Genomic DNA, 21,039 nt, shown 5'->3' on the forward strand with positions numbered 1-21,039 from the left:
TTTGTGCTTTGGATTTCCTTCTTTTCGTATTAGCATACTGATGGTTTTATTGGTCAGGTTGTTTGCAACGCAATTTCTTGAGTCATTTTTTTATAGCTGAGTAAAGAAGGCATATAAATAAATGGTTCGAAAAGTAAGAATATTGCATATACAATCTTTAGCAACCTTATCTACACTCAATATTTATCTGCTATGTTATTCCTCCACCAATTTATGAAAAAGCTGTATTTTCAAACCGTTTCAGTAGAATGCATTAAGGTTGTATTCAATTAGTGGCTTGTGGTGTCTGAATTTATGCACCACTTTTTACAAATTTTCAGTAGTCTTGATAAATTCTGTTGACCATAGTGAAGCCAGGTAGCAACTATGCACTGATGCTAAATGTATGTAACTAGAGTGCAGGCACAAAAGCAGGTATTATAAAAAACCTAGGTGGGCTGGATCAAAGCCTCCTAAAGTATATTTATAATCTCTATAGGCAGCAGTGGTTGGATAGGGCTGATGTAGAATAATACTAGCTTAAACTCATGCATTAGACATGAGAATACGATGTGGATGGATGAAGTTTTAATATACTCTAATAGCCAGGTAGCCAAGCACTTGTATGTCTTGAGAACAATTTCAAACAAATCTGGGACTAATAGAAAACATTTGATGTGTTTTAAAGAGCTGATTTTGATTGTAAGGGGTTGGGTGGTTTTGGATTTTGGAGGTTGAGGAGGCTGATTCTCTTGACCATTACAAGTGAGATTCTCAGACTTCCCTTATAGGTTCAGAGCTCATGTTTGAGAAACATTCTGTAAAAAAAAGTTATCTCATTCAAAATGAAACCAGGTCCTGTCTTGGAACATTTTCTTCAGACTTTTAAAGTCATCCAAAGGAACAGCTACATTCTACAAAAGACCACTTAGATTGAGTGGGCAGATAAAACCTAAACTACCCAAAAATATGCTCCTTTTGTGCAGATTTCAAAATGGTTCAATGCATCTTCATAACTTGTTGAATACTAAGTTATCGCTCTAAGTGTTAAGGAAGAGTAAATTTGACTTGGTGAAGAAATATTAAAAATATTCAATAATTTCTCTTCTCTCTTCTTTGACTGTTGAGGTCTCAAGGGAGTAAAATAACACAGTAACGAAACTTTAGCTATTCCTTTCACTAAGCTAATTGAAGTTTAAATAATTTGAATTAATTTTCTTTTATTTATTTTTTGATACTGACTTCTGAAGATTTTATTTTTCATAGGCAAATGAATGTTATACTCACATATAAATTATTAATCTGTGCCATATTTCTCATATTAATTGCAGTTCATTTCAGGCATGTATAGATGACAATTTGGATATGGTAGAGTTTCTAGTAGAACATGGTGCCGATGTAAACAGAGGTGACAACGAGGGTTGGACACCCCTCCATGCCACCTCTAGTTGCGGGTTCCTCTATATCGCCAAATATCTTATTGAGAAGGGTGCTAATGTTGCAGCAGTCAACAATGATGGGGAATTGGCTATTGATATTGCTGAAAGTCAAAAAATGGAGGATTTCCTAAAGGAAGAAATTAACAAGAGAGGTGAAGTTTCCACTGTTTCCCTATTTTAGGATTTCATTCTGAATTTTTTCTTTTCGTTGAATAAACTTCAGAATTCATCTACTGAATCTTGTTCTACCAAAATCTAAACAAAGGCAATCTAGTCATATTTCACTTCGCTTGTAGAGTGGTTCACAACGATTGTGAACTGTACGGAGATGGATGTTTTCTACACCTAAAATGGCGCTTGCTCTGTACAGTTCACAATCGCAGTAAACCTCTCTACAACAAAACCTATTATATGTCTATTTCTAGTGGCATAAGATTTATGCAAATTTTGGTAAACTTATTGAATATGTAACTGTAGTTTTTTTTGTATTAGATTGACTATTTCAGGTATCAACTGTGAACAGGCTAGAAGTGAAGAAGAAAGAATAATGCTTGAAGATGCCAAAGAATGGTTAGCAACTAAAAGTTCCTTAGTAAATCAGTCACATCCAAAAGATGGAGCCACACCTTTACATGTAGCTTCTGCTAAAGGTTATACAGATGTAATAAAGTAAGTATATCAGAATGAAAATTTGATGGGTTACTTTTTTCCTTAGTGACTTGAGGATTTTCTGGTAGTACTTCATTATTTTTGTGTAGCGCCATTTAATTTATAATTTTCTTCTTCCAAAAGAGTCTTGCTTCAATGTGGAGCAGATTTGGATGCCCAAGATGTAGATGGTTGGACACCATTGCATGCGGCTGTTCACTGGGGACAAAAAGAAGTGTGTCAACTATTAGCAGAGAATTTAGCAGACATGGATACCAAGAACTATGTGGTAGGCATTTTAAATAATCCTATATACTAATCTACTTGTCGACTAAAGTTCTCACCACCAGGGGTGGCACAGCTCATTATGAAATTTTTTTATCAGGGCCAAATCGGAAAAAACAATACAAAAAAATGTTTCTTTTGACCTCAAGAATCTACTGTTGAAATATTTGTACAAGTCAAAGGCTTACCCCGTATATTCAAGCATTCGCTGTTGATATAATTAGATCTACGACACTTCTATAGGGTTATCTCGGAACCTCCCAGAAAACACCAATCATTGACTAGGATTTTCTAGAACCAATCTGAGGTCTATCGTAACTGTCTTCACATACTCAAATCTCACCTTCACAAATTCAGCTTTGCCAACGAAACACTTTGCAAGTTTTGCCTAGAGGAGATCGAATCCAATGACCATATCATTGTTAAATGAATAGTTTAATGCTAAAGGGTTGTGAGAAATAAACTCAATCGGACTGGCAGAAATCTACATTCTGGGTAGAGCGAAACCTCTATTGGGAATTCCAAACAGGCGATACGCCCCCTGGTGTCAATTTTTGTAAATAAAAAGTTGATACACTTTTGTTTTTCACATCGAGGAACGGAGAATATTTTGGTGTCACCTCAAAATGAATAGATTTACACAAAAGACAAATCTGTTTCCCCAGAGAGGACTTTTTCCACCTAGTTTGTTGATATACATATGAATTTCGATAACATTCACGCAAAATTCATTTAGAAAATCATTTCTGATTTCCATTTCAACTTGGGCAAGTTTTCTTAGCATCAATGCAATTTTAGCCATTGTATATAATGGAGAAGGAAAGATTTCATAGTTGTGGCTCTCCATATAATCAATTTCCTTCTATTACGATCGTGTAAAGAGCCAAGAAGTTCGGATTCAAAAAATATTGCTCTCTTTTATCAGGTGATTCGGAACAGTCGGAATTTTTTTCATAAATACCAATACTTCATGACATTTAATTGATATATAATTGATAGTAATTAACACACTTGAATCTATTTCCTACAACCAATCTTCAAAATTGGAAAAGAGCAACTATAAACTGAGAAAAAAGGAGGTTTTTGACGAAAATCTATTGCCTGTATTAATAGTCAGATCCAAAACTGGTCTCAAGACCTATCTCAGTTGATGCTTTCTCAAAATTTATTTGAAGAAAAACTGCAAATCCCCTCCAAAAATGACAATGACTGTGTTAATTTTTTAGTTCTACATTTGAATTCCCAGTAGCCCTTCGATATCGGCAAATATTCTGTGGAATACTCAGAATGTAGATTTCTGCCAAAGATTATAGAGTAGAAAGATAGGAAACGCCCTCATATCGCTAGTACTAAAAACCGACTACATTTTGGCCAGTGAAAACACGCGTGACAATGAGATGGCGCTAAAAACGCATTGTCAATACAGGAAAACTTTTTGATAACAGTTTTCTGTTTTTTAATTGAGGGGCGCGAAATTCGAATTCTATTTCTCGTATTGCATTCCAATATTGACTTTGTTTCTATAGACCATATTAGTGAGGTTAGAATCACTCAGTTGGCGGGAGATCCATATTCAAATTTTTTTACATAGGAATCGACTTTAAGATGGAATATCGCTAGCTAGAAGTAAATGTTAATATAAAGACATGCAAAATTGGGTGCCGCAATTATTAGAGGTTGTTTCCAAGTACATTTTACATCACAATATACTTTTATATGTCTTAAAATCAAAATTGAACACATTATTATACGGAATATATCCGTATGTCGTAGATCATTTCTGCTATACGTCAATCATGAACCGTAACAAAGAAAATGACATGCTACGCTTGCGCGTTAGAATAATGTCAGCTTCAGAGGTTAGAAACGAAATGAAGCTACGACAAACTTCCATGGATCTTGCTGACCAATTTTATATTGATCCATTATTAAAAAAATATACCATTTTATTACGAAATTTTGTTTTCAACTTGTTGAGAAAGGATCATAGAACACATTCCAACAGAAATAAATCTTAAGAAATTCGCTAAAATATCCAAAAACAGGCGAGAAGTACGCGGCATTTTTAGTCCCATAAGAAATGCATAGGGAATTCAGGGACCAGATCCACGGATGGATCGCGATTCAAATTTCCCGCCTAACCTCACTAATATGGTCTATCAGAAAACAAACATCCTGAGCGACAAAACAAAAGTATCGTTTTGCTTTGTGATCAGGATGTTAGTATTCATCTAAACATTGTTTGGAATCAATTGATATCAACGAAAAACGCTGTTGGATGTGCTATATGTTTATTTGCAATTCATAACAATTTACAAAAATTGAAATAGTGGGCAGTAAATGAAGCTTTAACTAGGACACTAAAGTATATGGTGATCTGCTATACGTCGAAGGTGTTGTTTCTGTACAATAGGTTGTTCTGAATTAATGAACTTAGTTGAATTTGTAAAATATACATATATCAGAAATTAATATGAACCAATATTCAACCTACCATCATAGCATACATATTCCAGTTACTTACATATGTAGGTATTATTTAAAGAATTTTCAGAACCACACTTAAAAAAAACCTTACAGACGTATGCAAGACCTGTATATGTCAGTATAGTTTCTTGGTGCTTTTTTCATGATTTCCTTATGATATGGTCTCTTCATGACACAATATACAAATTGATTAATGAATGAACAAAACACTTTGACTTTCTAAACAACAATTTGACAGTCACTCGGTTCCCAAATGGAAATCAATAAAACCTCTGCATTTCTGAATATATTGAAAGAGTAGCAATTGAGAAGACCTATAAAGATCATCATTTGCCCGTTCATGCAAGGGATGCTTTAAGTATACAACAATTTACGTCGATGAACAGTTCTCAATTGACCTGCAGTAAAATGTTCATTGCGCATGGTGTAGTAAGTAGTGTTTGCTGAATTAATTGCCTTCAAGCTCTGAGAATTTTATCCACTTCGGAGCACTGAAAATTAGAATCAATGAATGACCGATTCACATGTTAATGTGACTTTTAATACTTACGCTTCCATTTTCCTTAGTTGAGTGAAAAACTTAATCACGTAAAATACATTTTATTATTTGATCCACCGTTCTTCACCATTCAATAATTTTCGAACAATATTTTGATGTTTTCACCAAGAAATAAGACAAAAAAATTAAAAAATCAGCAACTAGAACGAGCTAGATAAACAAAAAGCGGTACGAGAATCAAAACATTCAAAACTTCTTTGATCAAAATTGACGTCTGAAATCTTAAAAAATTTCATATATTTCTGCAAATGGCACTCAAATTAATATTTTAACCAGTCCTAGCGTCTTAAAGACACGCGTGACACACAGATGGCGCTCAAATCGCTTTAGTCGCCTCGTTTCCCATCTTTCTACTCTATAATCTTTGATTTCTGCCCATAGATAACCTGCCATTCCCATTGATTAAGTCATTTCATCTGTGGTATATGTCAACCTATATTTTAATAGACAATAAAGAATATATATATTTACTTAACATTGCTTCAATTTTCTTTCAGGGCCAAACTCCATTCGATTTGGCAGACACTGATGTATTCAGGTACTTTTTGGAAGATCTGAAAAAGAAACAGAACAAAGAAGACATAATGATGAGGCGACAAGCAAAGAAAAGGTTCGACCTGCAGGACAGAATAATTGAGACTGAAACACCCACCAAGGTTAAGAAGGTGGAAGTAGAGATTACGGAGCCCATTGAGAAAGTGAATGATAATATTGGTAAGTGTGTTTTTTTTGACCTACACTTTTTTTGTACTGCGCCAAAATGAAGAAATCTCAAATCGGTTTCTTAAAAATTGAGGTAGATTTGGAAAATTCATGGTCGTAAAATTTCAAGATTTTCATTTGATGATTTCGTTCTCGTTTCTTCGTATCTGCTAGCCTTTACTAGAAGTAATTTTGCTATATTTGTCTGTAGCTACAGCTGGATCTTTTCCTTGTTGGTAAATTAGGCTGAATTATTATTACATAAAACGAAGGAAAATGAGGGAAAAGTTTGAAACAAATGGGAGAAATTTAATGGACGCAACTATATGAGAAATTTCAACCATAGACACGGGTGTCAGGCTTTTGGCCCTCATCAGTACAGTGCAAATGTACAGGGCGGGCAAATTTCCATGTTTTAGCACTACAGCTTTCAAACCAGAGGAGGTAGACAAAATCTGATAGCCCATTCTCGTTCTCTTTTTCTGAGAAACTTACAACAGTAGTAGTCATTTTTGGCCACTTTCTTTTGTTTTCGAGTTATAAGCAAAAATTGGAAAAATGGCGATATCGAAATAAATTTATATCTCCGCTAATACTCATGATAGAGCTCTGAAATTGAAACATTATACAGGCACTTTTTTACGTAGAATCCAGTGGCGTGCTCGCCTTTTTAGCAGGATTTTTAATTACGAAGCTATGACCCAAAGTTATGTTTTTTTTTTAATGGGAACACTAGTTTTCTGTGCAATTTTTTGAAAGCTCAATTTTTACTGATTTCAAAAATATATAACATCATATGGTTTGTATCAATATAAATAATAGAAAACGGTCAAAAACACGTAATTAAAAATCCTGCTAAAAAGGCGAGCACGCCACTGGATTCTACGTAAAAAAGTGCCTGTATAATGTTTCAATTTCAGAGCTCTATCATCAATATTAGCGGAGATATAAATTTATTTCGATATCGCCATTTTTCCACTTTTTGCTTATAACTCGAAAACAAAAGAAAGTGGCCAAAAATGACTACTACTATTGTTAGTTTCTCAGAAAAAGGGAACGAGAATGGGGTATCAGATTTTGTGTATCTCCTCTGGTTTAAAAACTGTAGTGCTAAAACATCGAAATTTGCCCACCCTGTACAATAGGCTTGTGTTTTTTGACTCCGTTGATTTTATGTGATTTTCCACAAAGTGTTGGTCATCTTTGCTCTTTTTCACCATACTGATAAGGGTTGAAAGCCCAAAACATTTGTTTATGGCTAATATTTCTCATTGGTTTGCTTCCTTTAAATTTCTCCTATTCATTTCTGAATTATTATCCTTCTTTGTCTTCAAAATTGAATCATCAGTTAAAATAGTCAATAGGAAATTCAAACTTCATGAATTCGGTAGATCACAGTATCTGTGTTATTTTTATAGAAAGATATTTTATCATGCATAATGCAAGGTTGGAAATTCATTGTTCAATTACTGAAAAATGTATATTTTTCCACTAAAAGTGTACAGTACATATATGTGTTAAGTATTAAGCCTTTTATTCAAATCTCAACTCTTTTCTTGCTGCAAAAAGAAATGGAAATATCAGATGATAGTGATAGTGAAACAGAGACAGAAACTGAAAGCAGTTCTACGGAATCAAACAGTTCCTGCTCAGATGATGGTAAATTTTTTCAAGTTCATGTATGATAACCTTTGCCTTTTAACACTCACAAAATTATGCTATTCTTATGACTTATGTCTGTCTCACAGAAAAAGAAACTAGCGGAAGCGCATTTTAATACATTTTCTATTTTGTAAGTTTGTACATAGGAACAAAAAACCTGCGCTGCAAAAAATCGTCGTCAAGTAGGCTCGAATTTTGAATGCTGCTAAATGTTGCTCTCAGATTGTCGTCATGGCTTCCTTTAGTAGTATTTTCCGCCATTCTGTTGGGAGCTTCCCTTTGCCAATCTGCTGCCTCTAGCATAATTTTTTGCTGCTCATTTGAAGAGTATGAAGCCTATTGATTTTTGGTTTTCCAGTTATTTTGAATTTAATGGTATTTCGGGTCGCGCACCGGTATTTTTTCAACGAATTTCATTTTAGGTTATGAAGAGAGAAATGTTCTCTTCACAAAAAATCGCGATGTCGCCACATTGTATATGAAAGCGATACATGTACTCTCGACGAAAAACTTAACGTTACTTTTGTCAGTAATTTAGTAGATTTATTTTTTATATCAGTAAATTCTCAAATAGGTAGATTTTTCATTTAGATTACAATGCGCCACCTGGTGTCAATTGTTGTAACTAGAGTCAATTTTTTGTTTAAATCGAGAAACGTTGAAGATTTTTGGTGTCTAATCCATGAACTCAAGAAACCTGACGCTTTTAAATAATCCAGCCAGTTTATTAATTTTCCCATCCACTTCGAAGGTAGGTGCACTTAAAATCATTTTCATCCTTCTGGCTGTGATTTGAATATCTTTTGAAGAACTTCTTGGAAGCAGTGTATTTTACATTTAAGCACAGATTAGCAGCCTTCAAAATTCCTACTTGCGGACGAATTTATTTGAGCGCAAGTTATAAATCCAGTCAAATGTTCTGTGAAAATGGCATAAAAACAATAGTATAATTTAAATAAAATTTGTAGGTTGTTTTTGAAAGTGGCGTAATATTTCGTATTTGAAAAAAAATGGACAAGATTAATAGTGCTGTGAGAGGATTACCTAATTTAAAATGCAAAGTACCTTTAATATTTGCATGATACTGAACTTTAAAAGGAAAGGTGCTTGCAATCCTCTGACATGCTATTATTCAGAATAAATGTTACAATTCAAAGATACATACATGGTGATTCTTTGTCTCGTACGAATATTTCTACAGTAGATTCTTGAGGTCAAAATACACACTTTTTACACTTTACCATTTTTTCAGATTCGACCCTGATAAAAATATATAGCCATATTAAGTTTTCATAATGAGCTGTGCCACCCCTGGATACTTTTTAATTTTTGAACTTCAACTTACTCGAAAACGGCGCATTATACGAGAAAATATGAGGAATACTTTTATTTAACAAAATGTTCAAATATTCTTTAGATAGCGTCCAACTTAGGTTTAAGAGTTGGGTTTTTTGAATTTTTGGTATTTTTATGGTACGTAATGGTCATAATGAGAAAACTGGAAGATGTGGATGATATCTTGTGTTCGGAAAAGATTCATCAAATGAATGAAAAACTATATTCCGAAATTCATTTCATTCGATAAATAAAACCGTTTGTAAGATAGTAGTAAAAATTACATTTTTTTATGGTTTTTCAACAGCCTGTATTTCTTAAATCGAGCCAATTCGGAAAAAATAGTAAAAGAAAAATATGTTTCTTCTAACCTCAAGAATTTAAGTTAAAATATTCGTACGAGTCACACACTCGCCCTGTATATTACGAAAAAGAACCAAAATTTATTCTTGGGTGAGGATCAATTTGGTTCTCCCCACTGTTTTGCCAATAAAGATCCACTTTTGAATGCAAAATTTGCAACACAGTATAATTTTTTTGAGTCAAGCGTATGTATATGTCATAATAAAACCAGATAACACTAAAAATTGAACCGAAACCTAATATTCAGCATGAGCATCAAGGATTTCAGTATGTAGGTAGCATCATCACAGGAATCATTACTACACTGGTTTCTATCACATCTCACATTTGATAGGCTGTGGTAAGAAATGGAATTTATTTTTGATAGGGCGTTTTTGTCAGCGTCTCAGAAAGCGTACATATTAAAAAATTGGCAAAATCCGCCTATTTGCAAACGTTATTTGATCAACCTCAAACACTTCGTTGAAATTTGTTTGGGTGGTGTAAAAAGATGTTGTCAGATCTGCATTTCAACAGGAAGAATCAGATCCGTACTTGGAATGTTATGGAAAACAGCGAAGGACTTGAAATTTTCAGAAGTTCTAGAAATCTAAATACCGATTTACTGAACGATTTCAGAAACGTTTGCCAACCTTGCGAATATTCGACTGAATGCTCACAATGGGAACATTTTTCTCAAATTATATTTGTGCCTTTTGGTAGCTTTGAGCATTTTACAATCCTTGGAAGGCTTTCATATCCAAGTGATAAGGATAAAAACTATATTATATTTTAACTAGTTGTGAATGGCCATACGATCTCTAGTGCAAAATTTTCATTAGATGCATTGTTAAATCTACCACCTTCTCATCCTCTTCGAAGGTAGATCTGGTTTTTATATTTGCTTGTAGCCGATTAAGAGGTGAGACCTAGAGTAAAATTTATTCCGTCGTGGTCAATCCAATTTATGATTTGTACGATCTTGGATGACACCTTCTGACGAAAAGAAAATTCTCACAAATCCCTCAGGCTATGAGCCGTATGAATCTCAATAGTCTAGCTTAGTTTGTGATACACTGAAAACAACTACTTCATTATTTTATTTCATCTTGAACATTGATAGATCAGTCTGTTTTGTGCATGGAAAACTAATTGAATGAACAATTCATCCAAAAAACCCGGCACCTTTCTCTGAGAAAAAAAACTTGAGATTTATGGTAGTTCCTGATTTTGTTTGCAGAGAAAAAAAATAAAATGAACTCATTGTTGATAGACGCTGAAAGGAACATTGCGACAACGAATAAAGAACAGGTAAAGATTCATGCGCCGAATCCGCCCAACACGTTGGATCTCAACCTCGAAAATACATCTTGGAGGAAACAATTCAACAAAGACATCAAGACGGAAAGTCCTAGTCCAGTGAAAAGTCCAGGTATAAAATATATCTTTTAACAATCTAGACTCTCTCTTAACTATTCGGAACTCAACCCATTGATTTAATTTAAAAAAAATATTGGGATAGTCTTATTTTTTTCCCAATGTATCCTGTATGAATCATAATTCAATTTTACAGTGAGCAAAACTTTATCGGATGCTGACTATGAAAACGAAGTTACTTTAAGAAGAGCCCACAGCTTCCAGACTGATAAAGAGTGAGTACAAAGCTTTACAGCCTGTTATAGAAAGTTTTATCAACCCTTGGTGAAATGACTAAAATTGTCATGTTTATCAGCACGAATATTTCTTGGTTTAGCTATATTGGTAGTTCATAAAGGATATTCGAAAATGTGCAAAACTACCACATGGAATATTTCGAGCTATTATGTCCTGAATGGAAAAAGTACTTAATATTCGAAATGTCTGCTACAATGAAGTGAATATTCATCTCGCCAATGGCTGATCGCTTTGTTTGTTTAATTTTCAAACTAACGTTTGTACTACTTTAGAATACTAGTAGTGTGGTAGTTCTAATAGTCCTCTAATAGCATCATACGTCATTCACTTTCAAAGCATGTATGTTTTGTTATGAAGATGCAGCTTTCTTTTGTGTTTAACCCCAAAGGTCAGGAAATTTGTGGCATATTCATATTAGAGAAGTCGCCATAGTTGCATTATGTTCTTTGCTGTCATTCCAGATATACATAAGGGGACATTTTTTTCAAACATCGTTCATCTCAAGGTGAGCAACAAAACAAGCTTCTTCAGACTCGGGGTGTTTGAGCAAAGTCTCCACTAAAAGTATCTAGATAACTGAATATTTGTCGATCATAAGTGGAATGCCGAGGATCTATTCAACTAGATCTACTCTTGGCGGTACTTCCAGTTATACCGGGAGTTGAGCCACACCTTGTTATTTTAATGGGACACCCTATATTTCATTACATTTTTGGACTCGCCACAAAATTTTCGATAAGAAGAATTTATTCAACACTGTCTTTAGGCTAAATTAGAGACAAATGAATTAATTTCTTCAGGACCTTGAGTACAAGATTATAAATATGAACAAAATTGCAAATTCGGAATCAAAGTTTCCCAAAAAAAAGTGAAATTGAATAGAACGAATGGATAAAACATTAGTTTATTATGGAAGACTCGAGATTTTCGGTATACCGGGTGAGTCTTTGACTCTTACAAATATTTCAACAGTAGATTCTTGAGGTCAAAAGGAACACTTTTTTCCTATAACATTTTTTCCGATTCGTCCCTGATGAAAAGATATAGCCATTTTAAGTTTTCATGACATGACCTGTGCCACCCCTAGAAAAACAAAATTAAATTCAGAATAACTAGCTAAATCTGTGACGCTAAACATCTGTGGATTTTTTGAAAAGAGTTGCGTTCGGTCAAAGTACCCAATTTTTCGAATTTCACAGAAAATATGAAGAACACTTTTATTTTACAAAACGCTCAAATATTCATTAGATAGCGTCCAACTTAGTTTCAAGAGTTGGGCTCTTTGAATTTTTGGCATTTTATGATACGTAATGGTCATAATGAGAGAACTGGAAGACGTGGGTGATATCTTGTGTTCGAAAAAGATTCATCAAATGAAATGAAAAACTATATTCCGAAATTCATTTTATTCGATAGAACCCTTACTAAAAAAACAATTTTTATGGTTTTTAAACAGTCTGTATCTTTCAAGCAGAGCCGATTCGAAAAAAATTGTAAAGGAAAAAATCACCTACAAAATATAATTGCATTTTCTGTAAAATATATACTGAATGAGGTTGGCAAAAAGTAATGAAATTATAAACTCCTCTGTCTATTTCACAACATTTTTTCTTTGAAAAAAAACTCTACAATTTCCCAGGATGTGACCCTAGATTTTTTAGGTTAGGTTCTATTTGAAGGTCATTCCACTTGAATTTCAGAAACAGATAACAATATTTCAATTGGAATCTCGAGGTTATGTAATGTAGCATCTTACTCTATTTTTTTTTCTGGGAAATTTCAATTTCTTTAACTCTAACCTACTGATAAAAAGCTAAAAAGCATTACCCATGACTTGCCAAAACCGCAAATCTTCTCGTTCCGAAGATATTGACATTCAATCACTTTGTGTAGTTACCCTTGATGAATCACCCTGTATAATCGAAAGATAGCGGATATTGCTGCATAATGCAATGAAAGGCTGAACTCATTTCAAAATTTCAGACAGTGGATCTAGACTGTAAACTGAAAGGTCTGGGTTCATAGCCTCCAATTGAGAAAAAAACACTCAACAGTGCTATGCCTAAAGTGGCGTAGCTAGACAATATCAAAACTTACACAACAATTGTGTAACTTCCGAGGAGTATCCAAGAAGATACTTCACATTAAAAAGAAACATCCCCTTTAGAAGATTGAATTTGAAGTTGGTATGACAATCTACGTCTTTTTACTGGATACTTAAACATTTTTCAGGCAATCCATCTCTCTTTCATATATACATATAGGTTATATATAATATTGCCCAAATTCCCTGTCCATATTTCATTAATTGGGTTGCATAATCATCCTACATACAGTATTTTTCTAAAGTGGTATAAACATAAAAGCCGATGCATTCTAACAATTTGACACATGCTTGTATGTTTAGGTTTTACACGAAATATATGGCGCTGCATGCTCGCATTGAAGCAAATAAAAAAAAGGCTTCACTTATTCCTTACACCGCAAGACCTCAATCAAACATAATAATGCCTACTCACTTAAAATCTCTGCAGTTCAACAGGTATGCACGTCTTATTTTGAATATTAAATTACTTTCTTCTCATACTTTTATGTCTGAGAGATTTCATACCATTCATCTTAGTCTGATTGTGGTATATTTTATGTAGTTCTTGGTTTTAACCATTTTCACTGACAAGGATGATACAGTTGTCCAATTTATATGGATATGTAAGTTTTATCCTGTTATTTAGAACTTCTTTCCGAACTGTTATGGTTGTCTCCATAATTATGAAGAATGCATTTTTTCCCCAACAATATAAAATTTAAGATCTGTATGTTGAGAGATTCATGCTTAGGTTTGTTTATTGCTTTTCATATTTATTTTATGATATAGTTATTACAGATATTTTAATGGTGTGTTTTTCATTACTTACAAACTATTAGATTCACAAGGGCTTGTGTGATTAAATTATTACTAACACATACTAACTATCAATTGCATGAGAAAACTTCACTAGTATCAGTTTCTAGTTATTCAAGCTTTAAATAAGATAGAGTTCAAAACTGATGTTTTTGTACAAAGGGTAGAAAAATTATATAGCCAACTAATCAAACCGAAATAACGTTGGTATCTTCGGTTTATATGTTTGATTAGGTTCATTTAACGCCACTTTAATTCTACCCATTCGGAGAAAAACTAAAATTATTAAATCCTCTAATTATTGGTTTTCTTGATAACTGCATAAAGGTTGAGTGTTAAGTATAACCTTTTTCTTGTGCAAGTTTCTTAGGGCATATACACAGATCGAAAGCATCCCGGTGTATGGATCTATCAGTTTAACAGCTAGAAAAAGAATAAAAACGATTTTTTTTTTAAATCTGAACATAATTGGATAGTTGAAAAGATTCTAGGAAAAAATTATGATCTAAGTGCTTGTCAAAAGTTAAGGATATTGAGTTTTTTCTTCAGACAAACCCAATTTCCTTTTGAAATGCATTTCAAATTGAAATATAAAGACTTCGAAGAAATGACGTATCTAAATAAATACAATACGAAAAACCGAAATTCTGAAAATCACTATCTAAATCTATTCACTCAATGAAAGTATTAACGCCACTTGCATCAATAACTGTTTGGCATTTTCTCAGCATGCTTTCCATCAAGTTATTGAGAAAATTCTTCTCAATTTGTTGCCAAAATTGTGGCTAAAGGTCTCGGGGCTGAAAGAAGCGTTTTGGCCGTGATCTGTGGGCATCAAGGGCCCTTTGTTATTGGTCCCAAGACGCTCACATTAATTATTAATTTATACAGGGTGTATTTGAGGGTGAGGCTTGTTTTTCAACAGAAGGTAGAACTGGTCAAAATGAAGCGTTTTACCAAAAATCATCTATACAAAACTTCAAAATGACAAAGTTGAAGAAGAAATTGGAAATATTTACTGAAATAATAATATACGGCCCTAGACCGTTTGTTAGCTGAATTATCGCATAGCAGTGGGATCATGATATAAGAACATATATATATAAGTATTCTTATATCATGAGTGGGATATAACTTATCTCCTGATTCGACCATGTGGTTTCGGTTAGGATATTGGCTCGTTCGATATTTACATGGTAATGAAAGTGGGAATTTAGGATTGCCGAACTGTTTTCATAATTTTTAGTAACTTACACGATTTTATGGAATTGCTCATTTCGATACCAACTGACTGAAGAGACTTAGGACACAAGTGTAAAAAATAGAAAAATACTTCAAAATCCCACCAATAAAACTTATCTAAATTATTAACGAATTTTTTCACAATGGGCATCACAATCTTTTTCGAACATTCCAACAATCGTCGTAAAAATGGTATGAAATGAGGAAACATCATAGCACTTTTTCAACATAACTAACACAAGCACTTTCAATAAACTGCCTCGATTTTCTACATTTTTTTCACCCTAAATTGCACGATACAACAATTATGATTCTCTCAAAAGTGACCTGATGCATCTAATCCGATGAACTTGGTACTGAACCATTCATTGTCCAGCCATATGTTTATGCTTTGTTTCGTTTTTGCGATGCCGGAGTCACCTTCCAGTCTTGAAATTCAATGAAATTTTGTCGAACTTCTAGGGGTTGTATCTTGGATATTTTATATAGACAATTTTTGGTTAACCGACTTATTTTGATGAGTTCTAACTTCTGTCAAAAAAAAGCCTCACCTTCGAAAACACCCTGTATAGGTCAGTTCACTAAATTCATTTCCTCAGTATTTATTTCGGGATGGCCTCTGACCCCTTGCGAGAAATTGATTCTATTTGTTACACTGATGGACCACGATCCGGTACAGAATGATTTTGATCAATCTGTAAATATGCATCAATAATTATATACTATAAAATTGGCCTAACTGATACTAATAACTACTAGATTCGGTTATTAAGGTTCCTTCTGAAAATAAATGTTATTGAAAAATGTTTTTTACGAGGTCGATTTTTTTCCTAATAATTGGAAGCTTTTCTTTAACTCATATAGATAGTTCATTTTGATTCGGTTGATTTGACGTTCATGTAGAAAAAAAAATATACATGGTATGAATTTCGTAGACAAACTTTAATTCATTTTATAAATTTTTAATTGATTATTTTTTCCTTGACTTGACATTTCGGAATATAGGGTAATCCTAGTATTAGTGTTAACCTTAAATTATTGGAGACTCTTCTATTCCATCTAACCAAACATTGTATTATTAGAGTAGTATTTTTGTACGATCGCTTTTATTTCCTTAAGGTCTAAAACAGAAGATACCAAACCTGGTGCTATTACCACCTCGATAAACACAAGTACCACAACTTCTCCTTCAAAAACATCACCAACACCACCTGTACCAAACAATCAGCCTGTCAGAAGGTAGGTCTTTTTTTTTTTTTTTCATTTTTACAATAAATCCACCAAAATTTTCAGTATTCATTAACTTTAACGGTATCTTTTCCTTTTTTATATAATGATTATATTGTTTTTCTTTATTATTTCTGTTATCCTCAGTTGCAACCATAATTTTGAAAAGTCCAAATTGACTTTGAAGAAACGTTAAGAATTAATTCTCCAAAAAAATGTATTTATTAACAACTGTGCCTTCTTACTCATTATATAAGGGATTCAAAAAATGACTAGGAATTCAAGTTTTGCTGTAATTCTTTTGAATAGCGATTTGAAATTATCTACTGGCTCGAAGGAATCTCTCAACGTAAGCAATCCTGCACCTACCACTCCGACATCCCCAGGAGGAACCAGATTTCAAGCTTTTAAAAATTTCTTCAAGTATGGTTTTGTGAGATCGGTTGAACATCCAATAACAGTTTTCTCAAGTTTTTTCGTTCACCCATTAATACCGCACCAAAACACCTCTTTCGCTTTCACTATCCTAGACTTTGCACCATCATTTTATTTTGAAGAATGTTTGGTATTGATGCTAATGAATAGGATAGCATAAGATTCTCAGATAAATAGGAATTTTATGGTGTGCTTGTTTTATTGACTACATATTCGATTGAATGAGTACTTATGAGGTAGAAAACAAGGAAAATGATTTTCACTATGGTGCTTCCAAATACGAGAGGCCAGCGTAAACAAACTGAGATTTTCTACCAGAAGAGAGTTTTAAACTAACCACCATTATTGAGGTGGCCTAGAGAAAAACCGTCTCATTGAGGAAAAGTAGACGCTGAACATGGTTTCGATATTATTTCATCTCGTCAGATCAACACAACTTCCACCTCCATGTGAACAGATACGGTCTACGGACTTTCCTAACTATATTAAATTTTCGCGAGTTCTACAGAGAATTGAAATTCTCTAGCGTTACCCAGCTGTCAACAAGTCAATATTGAATTCCACCTCTCGGTTTCAGAGCAAAGGTGGCAGAGTTTATCATTTTAGGATGCCAATCTTGACTTGTTGGCAACTGGGTGGCGATACTCTGTAGAACTCGCCAGCATTTAATTCAATCAGCAAATTCCGTATATGTTCCATAATGTGGGAAATGTGTTGCTTTGACGAGATTTAATCACATCGAAACCATGTCAGTATCTACTCTCCCTCAATGAGGAGGTCTTTCTTTCGTCACCCTCAGTAATGGTGGTTAGCTAGTTCGAGTCAGATCGTAACATTTATGGATATTTATATCGACGGGTGTTATGCATCTGAGGATCATTGATTCATCATATCTTGTACGAATTCATACGAATTCCTCCTTAATAAATGGGTGAATCAACTTTAAATTTCCACATGATGAAATTGTGGATTTTTATTTTTGTTTTCTTATTGTACACATTTAAATACTTTATTCAAACGATAATTTTTTACTGTTTACGATTCTGTATAGAGCAGAGCCATCATTCAAAGGTATTTTTGAACCGACTATACATCAGTTATTGTTGAAACAATTACAGGGTGGGCCATCCATAACTTTCCACCCCGAATTTTGAGCATTGGAATGGAATAACGAAAAAACGCTCGGACAGGTCAAATTTTGTTGAAAGAGGGACAAAGAAGGGTGTTCAAATGAGTTTGATATCACTACCCCTCTAGCTGCAACCCCTAACAGCTCTCATTTTTCAATTTCCTGCATGAGTGTATTGTTTTTCATAGCTTTATTATTATACAGAGTGACTCAGTATTCCATCAATATATTTCACACGCCGAATTTGGATCTTTGAGATGGAAAAAATGCTCGGACGGGTCAAAAAATTAATTCGATATCACTACCCCTCTAGCCGCTACCACTTAGAGCAATTATTTTTGAACAGAGATAGCTGTGTTGAAGAGGTAATTCAATTACCTGCATGAGCGTATTATTTTTTTTCTTCGATCGAACTATTGAACAGGATGAATTCATTTTTTGCCGTTCCAGCGTTTTTTCCACCTCCAAATTCGGCGTGTGAAAGTTATTGATGAAATACTGAGTCACCTGTATAATAATAAAGCGATGAAAAAACAAATACACTCATGCAGGAAATTGAATTGCCTTTCCAACAAGGTGCTGCTCGACCCCTTTTCTCTATTCAAAAATGAGAGCTGTCAGGTGTTGCGGCTAGGGGGGTAGTGATATCAAACTCATTTGTACACCCTCATTTGTCCCCCTTTCAACAAAATTTGACCTGCCTGAGCGTTTTTTCGTTATTCCATCTCAAAGCTAAAAATTCGGGGTGGAAAGTTATGGATGGCACCCCCCCCCCCCTCCCAAATTATATAAGTACATAATATTAGTTTCAAAGAGTCTCACATTATATGTCAAAATCAGAAAAATTTCATTTCAAACCCCCCCGAAACTCAACCCTGGTTATCCTATAGTGGGAACATAACGCGATACAAATACAACGCATTACTTTTATATAATTTCATATTATCGATCAGGGACTCTGAGCGCCTGATGTTGATCACATGAAAGTTGATTCACCCAAATAATAATTATTAGGTTTATTGAATTTTTTTCACTGTAATTACCAATTTGGACTGAATTTTCCGAATTCATTCAGCTCCAACGAAGAATTTTCTAACACCGTAGTGTCGAGTTCTGGAATTTTGTGTAGTTTCTTAACAATCAACATCGGATTAATTAAGCAGTGGTCTAACCTTTAGTCGATTTACTCTGACAGATCTTTCGTTCCGCCCGTTCGTGACGAAGAAAGCGAAACGCAGAGGAAGGCACACGCTAAACGTGTGCGGGAAACCAGACGCTCAACACAGGGCGTCACTTTGGAAGAAATCAAATCGGCCGAGCAGTTCGTGAAGAATAAGAATCAGTCGATAACGCAGGAGCCAGGAAACGTAAGTGAAAAGTATAATTTCAAAGTTAGTGAGTGTTGGGAAATCAGAGGGGTGAGTCTTAACTTTACTAGTTCGGTTCTTCGGTGTTAATAAAAATTGAGTATTGAAAGATGTGGTTCGAAGATGTTAAAGACGATGCTCAGTTCATTGGATTCTAAGGAAACTTCTGGACATCACTAGATAATAAATAAAGCGAATAAATAAGTTTTTTGGGTGCTTTAGTCCAATACTTCTTATCATTGATGCTTAATATGTTTCACAATCAAGATGCTTTTTGCGAGTTCAAAAATACTAGAAAATCCTTCTTTTTCAACAACCCCTAGCGCGGGTTCCGCTTATCACAAAATAAAAACTAGAAGAATTTATCTACTTCAATTTTGTAAGGAAACTGAATCTTCAAAAAAACGTAAAGTTTTTGAGATATAAGCAAAAGATGGTATATACTAATATTGCTCTCAAGTTAATATAATGAAAAACAGGTGGATAAATTGTTTTTATAATTATCGTTGGTCAATGTAGAATCTTTTCGAATATTCCAAGAATTATCTGAATCGTTTGGAGTTGAGGGATCAAGAAAATATTTGGTAAAATTGGTTACCAAATGAATTAAAACCATTGACGAAGACAAATATCCATGAAACTTAGATCATATTTTGAGCGTTTAATTATTTATTTGCAAAAGAATGACGCAAAAACATAATTCAATTATGTGTTCTAGGCAGAATAAGGCGCCAATTCTAATGGGAACTCTATATAACATACACCCTGTAGAGACCTAATACTTTCAAATGATGTGGTAGTTTATTGAATATTTTTGCACACATATTGCGTATGTTGAAGCTTAAAAGTGAAGAGATCTTTTACTGAGATAATTTAATGTTTATCACTCATCAATTCGATCAGAAGTACGTTTTGATTAACATTACATACTGCTATTAATACAGCAACATAATCAGTTTAGAGGAAAAATCGCGAATACATTCTGTAGTATTTCATACTACGGTACCCAAAAAACTATTTGTATGTGAAATTCAAAGCATTGAAGCAAGTCGCTATTTTAAAATTAATATATCATTATTACGAATGTTCTAATCACATAAATTATGTGAGTAATTGCTTCATTAACTCTTACACTCAAAGTAAACAACTCGTATCGCTGAATTAAGGTTGCGTCTTAGACTTTTAGATAAATTTCATCCGTATACAGGGTGTCTGTAAACAAATGTGAAGGACTTAGGGAAATGATTCCTCGATGAAAATAAGCAGAGGTAGTTCCTATAAATTTTTTTCGAAATCGACCTCCCTTCCAAGATACAGCCTTTGGAAGGCAATAACGAGTTGACAGTTTTTAATTTTTTTTTACGGGTTCTAATAAACACTGAGTCATAGAACTATATATAATATGAAGCACTTAGTAGATGTTTCTCACACAATTTGAAAATACAACCCCTTATGATTTTCCTTCAAAAATTGTTTCCGTGGGATAGATTTTCGAAAAATAAAATTCCCATTCAATTCTGTAGAAAAAAAGTGTTCTGCAAAATTTCGATACAGTCGATACTTTTCTCGGAATAAATAAAAACTTACAAGCAGTACAGAACACTTCATTCCATTTTTTCGTATAA

The 21,039-nt window shown here is 33.8% G+C and overlaps 1 protein-coding gene across 9 annotated transcripts in view; it reads left to right on the forward strand.

The window, feature by feature from the left end:
* Positions 1-21,039, forward strand: part of LOC123322743 (protein phosphatase 1 regulatory subunit 12B) — a 41,739-nt gene that overhangs the window by 749 nt on the left and 19,951 nt on the right. For 3 of the 9 annotated variants that reach the window (XM_044910741.1, XM_044910733.1, XM_044910735.1), the window contains exons 2-12: positions 1,321-1,570; positions 1,925-2,087; positions 2,211-2,355; positions 5,895-6,111; positions 7,669-7,758; positions 10,679-10,870; positions 11,012-11,090; positions 13,520-13,654; positions 16,376-16,495; positions 16,793-16,906; positions 19,243-19,414. In XM_044910741.1, the coding sequence (XP_044766676.1) occupies positions 1,321-1,570; positions 1,925-2,087; positions 2,211-2,355; positions 5,895-6,111; positions 7,669-7,758; positions 10,679-10,870; positions 11,012-11,090; positions 13,520-13,654; positions 16,376-16,495; positions 16,793-16,906; positions 19,243-19,414 (1,677 nt within the window). The remainder of the gene's footprint in view (positions 1-1,320; positions 1,571-1,924; positions 2,088-2,210; positions 2,356-5,894; positions 6,112-7,668; positions 7,759-10,678; positions 10,871-11,011; positions 11,091-13,519; positions 13,655-16,375; positions 16,496-16,792; positions 16,907-19,242; positions 19,415-21,039) is intronic. The other 6 variants (XM_044910736.1, XM_044910740.1, XM_044910737.1 and 3 more) reach the window with 6 other exon arrangements.

Source organism: Coccinella septempunctata, chromosome 1, assembly GCF_907165205.1.
Source record: "Coccinella septempunctata chromosome 1, icCocSept1.1, whole genome shotgun sequence".
In the NCBI taxonomy this organism is placed as follows: Eukaryota; Metazoa; Arthropoda; class Insecta; order Coleoptera; family Coccinellidae; genus Coccinella; species Coccinella septempunctata.